The sequence below is a fragment of the Mytilus galloprovincialis genome, chromosome 13 (genome assembly GCF_965363235.1).
Source record: "Mytilus galloprovincialis chromosome 13, xbMytGall1.hap1.1, whole genome shotgun sequence".
NCBI lineage: Eukaryota > Metazoa > Mollusca > Bivalvia > Mytilida > Mytilidae > Mytilus > Mytilus galloprovincialis.
In genome coordinates, this window is record NC_134850.1 from 13,045,365 (window position 1) to 13,053,869 (window position 8,505).

General features: G+C 32.0%; 1 protein-coding gene across 1 annotated transcript; it reads left to right on the forward strand.

Moving 5' to 3' along the window:
* Nucleotides 1-5,856: 5,856 nt before the first annotated feature.
* LOC143057401 (pygopus homolog 1-like) lies at nt 5,857-7,104 on the forward strand. Its single transcript, XM_076230706.1, has 3 exons — nt 5,857-5,988; nt 6,361-6,461; nt 6,946-7,104. The coding sequence occupies exons 1-3, from the start codon at nt 5,886-5,888 to the stop codon at nt 7,102-7,104; spliced, it is 363 nt and encodes a 120-aa protein (XP_076086821.1). The 5' UTR covers nt 5,857-5,885.
* Nucleotides 7,105-8,505: the final 1,401 nt, after the last annotated feature.

Below are 8,505 nucleotides of genomic sequence, written 5' to 3' on the forward strand. Positions count from 1 at the left end.
GTTATATGTTTTGGTGGACGACTTACCAATTGGTAATTGCGCCCTGGTAACTAAATTTGGAATTAGTCCATTATAGTAATATTTTACTTTATAGATAATTCCATTTAAATAAAAATTTAAGAAAATAAATATATATTCAAGGCGACCCTCTTTGTTTACAGGTGGTGCGCCTTATTAAGCCTGTACTAGTTTAAACTTATTTTATTAAATTTAAATAGAAATAAAACTTATAAAACAAATGAATGTTCTTTTTAAACTTTTATAAGGGGTTAAGAAATTTGGTTTTTGAGACTTCGGGTTTTGCCCTATACTTTTCCATCTATTTTTTAACTAGAAGAAAAATGCTGCATGTTTTTTGTTTTAGTTTTAGTTTTTTGTTGGTTTTTGTTGTTGTTTTTGTTGTTGTTTTTTTTTTTTCTCCATCTGTGGTTGTTAGTGTTATTGTTATAAATAACGTGTTGTGTCACTTAATTATGTTTGTTTTAATTATGATAGTCAGTTGCTTTGTCATATTTCTTGAATACTATAAGTAGACTATGTTTGATCAGTTGCCCCAGCCAGTGGTCCCGTGAGAATCGTGTATACGCACTATCTCACGGAAGATACAAACCATGATAGTGTAGGTTAATTGCAACCTGGAACAAGGCACCGTCGTGTGCTCTGACTGGTGATCAGTCAGGCAGAGAACAAGCCCATGTCTAACTCCCGAAATGCAATAACTGTTTCATGATATACCCCCCCTGAAAATCCAAATTGTATAGATAAAGTAAAAAAATTAAAAATAATTAAATAAATGAAACTATTACTTATTTTTAAAAAAAAAAACGGGCCATTTTACTTCTAAATTAATTACAAGGGTTCCAGTTTGAATTGTACGGGCTTTTTTGTCATTTCAGTACAATCGATGTACTTTGCGCTGACTCCACTGTTTTGTAAGCTTCGTACATGTCAAACTGGATTTAACTTTAACTTAATTTCATGCCCTGTATGTCATGACTACCATGTCTGGGGGCGACCACTGGTTGGCACCGCTAATCTACATACATGTCTACAAGTAATGCTTACGACTTTTTAAATAATTTTGTTTGTTAGTTAGATTTTATATTTTTATATGTTAGTTGTAGCTTTAGCCTTTAAATTGAAATCTAAGTAGAGAAATTTGGTTTGTTTGTTTTTAAACTTAAATGCTAAGGGTACTGTAGCAGTACTACCGTTTTGCTTAAAATGTTTGCTATTTTATAAAGTCGTAAAGGCACTTATATATGAATTCATCTTTAACCCTTTCTGTGTTCCTTTATTTCACAATTGAACTATTTAATTGACCTTGTAGTGTTGTTGTGTTATACTTATGTAATCAAACAATAAAAATGTGGGTGTGTTTGATAGGATGTTTGGTTTCTAAATCACGTCCTTGTACCTGGGTGTGTATGTACAAGCACTATAGTGTTGTAACACGTGTTTGTGGTGTGGCATTGGTGTTATTGAAGAAGTTGGGTAAGTTTTGTGTTTACATGTTTACTTTTTAACCTGTTATTTCTTCCTATACTTATTTCTTATCTTAGTTTTTTTTTATATATATACATTTATTACGGATATTATCCTTTCAATGAAAATGTTAAGATATATATATTTGTCTTTGCATTTCATAGCTTACTTGGTCTGCCATTCGTAGAAAATTATCTGAACTTATGTATCCCTACCTAGTTCTGTTGTTTGTTTTTGTTTTTGTTTTTCTTTCTTACTTTTCAGAGTTTAATTGCAATTTACGCATTGTTTTATACAAATGTCATATGTTTATATGTCCCCTTTTGTGGCATGAATAAAATTAATAATGGGTAGGACTGATTGTGCCTTTTCACTAAGCAGACTTTGCATCGAAAAATTAGTAACTCCTTGTGCTATTAATTCTTGGAACATAACATTTCTGTTATCGCTATATGTATTGCACTCTAGCAGAAAGTGTTTTGCTGTTTCTGGTGCTCTACCGCAATTTTCGCACATTTCAGAATTTTTAACTCCTATTTTGAATAGATGTTTATTTAGTTTAGCATATCCAGTTTTAAGTCTGTACATAATAGTTTCTTTGCGCCTTATCATTTTTGGTAAGGACACATTAAATGATATTTTTTCCTTTATTTCATACAAGTGTCTACCCTTTTTGTTAGAATCCCAGCTAGTTTGCCACATAGTTTTAAGTATATTTGTACATAAAGTTTTAATATCTTCTTTATATAGTGGGGTATTTGCATATATAATTTCATAATTCAAAGCATGTTTTGCTTGCATATCAGCTAACTCATTTCCCCAGATACCTACATGGCTAGGAATCCATTCGAGCACGACATTTATACCTGATTTTAGTAGTGTTGTTATACTATAGTATATATCATAAATTATCAAGTTATTGACCTTTGATAGAGGTCCCTGTATTGCCTGTAAAGCTGATAATGAATCAACGAATATTACAACATTTAATGGTAGGACATCTTGTATCCAATTGAGTGCAAGGAATATTGCCATAAGTTCACATGTAAATACTGATAAATTGTTTTGCAGTCTATACCCTTTTTTTATTTTGAATTCTGGTATTACATAAGCACAGCTACTTTTTCCACTATCTGGTTCTTTGGATCCGTCAGTATATATTTTTATATAATTTTTATAATTAGTATCAATGAGGATATCGCCCTCGCTTTTGATAAGATGTGGGAGGTCCTTTTTTGTTATAATATTGTGTAACTGGGTGCTAACATTGGGTTTAAGTAAGTGCCACGGGGGCTGTGGGCATTCACTCTGTTTATATATAACTTTTGTATCAATGTTAAATGTTTGTATAACATCTTGTGCTATGCTATAAAATGGTTTTTGCTTCGTTTTAATACGGTTTTGATAGTATTGATAGTCAAAATCGTTTTGTAAACTGATTTTAGCTGGATGGAGATCATCATAACTCATAATATTTAAATATGCTTTTGTAATTAAAGATTTTCTTCTGTCCTCGTAGGGAGGGTCACCCATTTCGGCCTGTAAACTTGCCAGTGAGGCCCCTTTGATGACACCTGTACAAGTACGCAAGGCCTGCGTTTGTAAACTATCTAGGATCTTTTTGGTCGAGTATGATGCGGTATTATAAATTTGACATCCATAATCTATTTTGGATCTTATTAACGCTACATATATATTTCGTAGTGTGTGACTGTTAGCACCCCATTTGGTCCCAGATATTACCCTCATACAGTTCAACACTTTTGTGCATCTAGTATGTATGTACTGAATGTGTTTATTCCAAGTTAATTTGCAATCAAATATAATCCCTAAAAATTTAACTTCTTTAACTATTTGCAATATATTGTTTCCAAATTTAAATTTGATATCAGGAATATTCTTTTTTCTATTAAATATAATACACACTGTTTTATTGGTGGATAAATTGAATCCCCAAGTGTTACACCATTTATAAATATTATTTAAATCATGTTGTATTTTTTTCTGTAAAAAAGAAATACATTTTCCCGATAACCAGATAGCTCCGTCATCTGCAAACTGTGACATTTCACAATTTTTAATGCAGTCAGTGAGGTCGTTTACCATAATATTAAAGAGAGTAGGGCTTATGCAGCTACCTTGGGGCGTTCCATTTTGAAGTATATATATTTCTGAGAAAGTGTCATTAATTTTGACTTGTATAGTTCGATTTGTAAGATAATCACTAACATAAGCAAGCATGTTTCCTTTAATTCCTAGTTTAATCATTTTTTTCAACAAGCCATGTTTCCAGAGCATATCAAATGCTTTCTGGAAGTCAATAAATATACCTATAGTGACTAACTTTTTCAAAAAGCTCTTTTGAATGTCATTGTCTAATCTAATACACTGTTCTAATGTGCTTCTGTTTTTTCTAAACCCACTCTGGGTGGGTGCATACAACTTATTTTTTTCTAAATACCATTTTAAGCGGTTATTAACTATTTTCTCCATAATTTTATTGAAATTTGAAATTAAGGAGATTGGTCTATATGACAAAGGGTCGGAGTGGGGTTTACCAGGTTTTATATGTGGGATAATAATTGCATGTTTCCATGTTTTGGGTAGTTCCTGTAAAAACCATATTCTATTAAAAAATAATAATATAACACTTAAGGATTTGTTCGACATGTGTTTAAACATATTGTAACCAATTTTATCTTTTCCTGGTGCACTGTTATTTGTGTCATTAATCGCATCTTTTAGTTCATTTAGTGTGAACTCTTCGTTATAGCAGTCTGAATTATCTTTATAGAATTGTACTAAATTAGTATCATTATTTTCTATATCTGCTTTGTGTTTTTTAAATTCTTCGTTATAGTTATTTGTACTGCTTACAGTGCAAAATTTTTGGGCTAATAAATCTGCCTTTTCCTTTGTTGTTTCATATATATTATTATTATCTATTAAGGTTTCTATTTCCTTTTTCTCAGTTACCTTTCCTAACATTCTTTTTATATTGTACCACACTTTTGATAATTTTGTATCAGTATTCATTGAGTCACAGTATGATTCCCAATATTGTTTCTGTGAATCATTTAGTATATTTCTGCACTTATTTTGTTTCTCTTTATAGTTTTTAAAATCTTGCCCATTACCTGTATGTTGAGCTTTATTTCTGGATTTATTTCTATCTTTTACTGCTTTAGTGCAATTAGTATTCCACCAGGGTACAGATGGTTTGTTACTTTTGTTATTATTTTTTCTGACTGGAATGAACTCCCCAGCGATATTGGTTATTGTATCAGTTAGTAAAGTACATGTTTCTTGAGTGTTACAAGTCACCATGTCTTCACATAGAATTTGGTCACACTTGCTGGAGAATCCATTCCAGTCAGCTTTAGCGTAGTTCCACTTAAAAACTGATTCATTTTTATAATCCGGTTTTTCATTTAGTGTTAATGAGACCACAAAATGGTCACTACCATAAGTTGAGCTATGATCTACTGCCCATGTAGCTTTGTGGCTAATATTTGGACTTACAAGTGATATATCTATACTCGACGTTTCTAGATTTATTGGATTCAGTCTGGTACCACTTCCATCATTAAGAATGACTATATTGTTATTGACTATGAAATTATATAATTCTCTCCCTTTAGTTTGGATACTGTTACCGTATAGCAAATAGAACGAAATGAACAAATATTAATGACTATATCCGAATGGGAGACTAATTTCTGTCATAATTAAAACAATGAGTTAAGTTTTGAAATATAAAACAAGGTAATCAGCTGTAATCAAGTAATGATTAAGTTGGAAATTTAAGAAGATTGTTGATTGCTTATTATTACCTCTTTGATGAACACAAGTATTAATTATGCTTTTGTCAAGAAATTGTAAAGGAAATACAATTCAAGATCACTATAAAAACACAACTCCCAAGCTGAGTTCAAGCGGAGTGAAAACATACATTTGGTAGTGAAATTCTTGTAAAAATACAAGCTGTTTGAGCAGTCTTTTTGATGTACCGACCTTGCTTTAAAAAAGTAACCAGAAATGTCGGTGGCCAAGGCTAAGTTACAAATAACGGAATAATAAGCTCACATATATTTTTCTTTTCGTAATATAAATTAACCAATAGATCATCAAGATAATTAAAATACACACTATAGCTCAGATTTAAATCACAAGATTAATTAAATTTAAGGGGAAAAAAACTCACAAAATTTCTATAATATGAATATAACTAATATAGGCTAACACCTAAATAATGATAAATTTAAAACATTTACTTGAAATGTTTTTATATAAGGTAATCTGCATGGCGCAATACCCGCAAGGGTAGTCGCCATTAAACTTTATTTAGTAGTAGTAGTAGTAGTAGTCGGTGGCCATCATTTGGGAAATTGCTGTTCATCATGTCGTACCCTTGTGTGCTATGTGACCAGCAAGTCCGACCAAGACAACATGCTCTCCAATGTGAAGATTGTGATAAATGGCAACAAAGGCTTTGCAATACAGGTATTTACAAATTTATTATTAATTTAGTTTTTCCTTTGAATCATATTTCGTACTTTCGGTCATATTTGGTACATTTTGTTTTACTTTAATTTGGGTTACGACCCTTCCCTGATAAGAATTAAATCTTAAGTGTTATTTGCATTACACATTTGTCCAATAAATGGACAATAGGTATCAATTAATAGATATAAAAAGAAGATGTGGTATGATTGCGGTATGATTCCCAATGAGACAACTATCCATCAGAGTCCAAATGATACAGAAATTAACAACTATAGGTCACCTCACTACGGCCTTTAATATTTTTATCAGTGTATTAATATTACTTGACTGTAAAGAAATATGTTATATTTTAATTTTTTGTTATTTCAGGTATATCAATTACTGATTACCGCCTGATGGTCAATGAAGAAGTCGACATCATTTTCCACTGTGTAGAATGTGTCCGCATACCACAAGATATGGAGGTTGAGGTACATATACGTTATTGTATTATTTCTTTAAATGTTGTGTGTTCGACAGAATTGTTTAATTTCTTATCGTTTCTTTATTATTTTGTATTAGAAGAAAAATTGTATTAAACATAAATGTTTCATTTTTTGAAGTTGACTATTAGTCCGAATAAGTGCTGTTATGCCAAAGTTCTCAAACCGTTACTTATGACAATGTATGATTACCTATAAAAGACCGATCATAAATCATATTAATCCAATCATTGGGCGCGTGTCTCTGTTTAATGCAAAGTAAACAAATTACGGAGGTGTTAATCCTTTAATTAGTTTATGTGATTGCCAATTGTCAAACAATGTTACAAATATTAATGTGAATTTATATATTTTGACAATATTTTTTATAATATAATATTATATTTGACGTTTGTTCTTTACTTTTTCTTTTGTGCAAAAATACACAATTATATTTTGTTTCACGACTTTTATACATATGTTTTCCGTTTAGGCTCTAGAAGTATTAGAAGCACCACCATCACCAGCACCACCATCACCCCCACCATCACCAGCTTCTCCACATCCAGCACCACCATCACCCCACCAGCATCTCCACAACCACTTGATGATACGCTTCCAGACCACTCTTTTGACATTACACTTGAGGTAGCAGAAGAAAATCCAGTTTATTTTAAAGTTAATAATGTTTATTTTAGGGTGGCATAGGCGTTTCAATGGCAAGGCTTCCCACAACCACCTCCATTTCTACAAGATTGTGCCAGCCTTCCAACAGGAAGCCAAGACCGTGTCCATCACACAGCAGCTTGTAAGTGAACAGCAGCTCATCCGATACCAACGAGACACATACAAGCAGCTTCAATGTCGTCTAACTTCACTGTGGGACCAATACGAGGAAGACAGTATCCGTACATCCGACTTTCTCCGTTTCGTAGGCCATCTGTATGCACCACCTATTCCTCAACCAGAGACCCTCCCAGAGTCCGACTCTGAAGATTCCGACTACGAGTCTGATTAAGTGTTAATTGTAGTGACTTGATGAACATATTGATTGTGCTTATTATGTGTATACTAGTGCTTTGTTAAAATAGTAACTTTAATGAGTTCATGATCGTAATATAGTGCATTTTGGTATGTTTTAGTGCTTTTGTTTCAGTTGTGACTTTTATAACTGCATGTTTATGTTGTGACTTTTTATAACTGCATGTTATTGGCAAATTCTTCAGCAGTCTCTGTCTTGGAAAGATGTTCAGCAAATAGAATGACTCTAAACTATAAGAAAGAAAAAAAAGATCAGAATTATTAAACAATGTGTCTGATGATCATGACAAATATAACTCAAACTTGATGAATTGCCTTCCTTAGAGTTAACCTTTACACTGAGTCCTGTTTTTAATTTCACCAAGACTGAGATTGAGAAGATTTTTATAGTTTAGAATAATATATATTTTTTACAGATACAATAAAAAGATCTGTAACATGTGCTTGTATTTATATATCGTCATTGACAGCGACAGTCAACATTCCTACAGTTTAAAATTCATATAAAATATGATGCCTTTATATCACATTACAATAAAAATGATTGTTCAGAAAATGTTTACAACTGAAAATGAAGAAATAATCAATATACTTACATAATATGGCCGCAACAAGTTGTAAACACGAGCGATGATGATCAAGCAAAGATAACTCTTACAAGAATAAATAAAATCTTCTGTACAGAAAAAAAGTACTACACAATCATATTTATGTTATTATTATGAACAAATACTTATTTTTAGTATTATATTTTATGTAATAAACTCAATAAAAAAAAAATAAAAGTGTGGACGATACGTCTCACAATGTGTGGCCGATATGTCCCATGGACGATATGACGGTATGGCCGACACATCCTAGGGCCGTCATGGAAGTATGGCCGTCGCGTCTCGAAAGCAACTTGAAGGCCATGATGTGCCACCGGACAAACAACAATCGAAAAACCTACAAGTTGTTGATCAAGGTGCTTTCATTTCAATTCTTTTAATTCAAAGTATACTTACCATTTTGT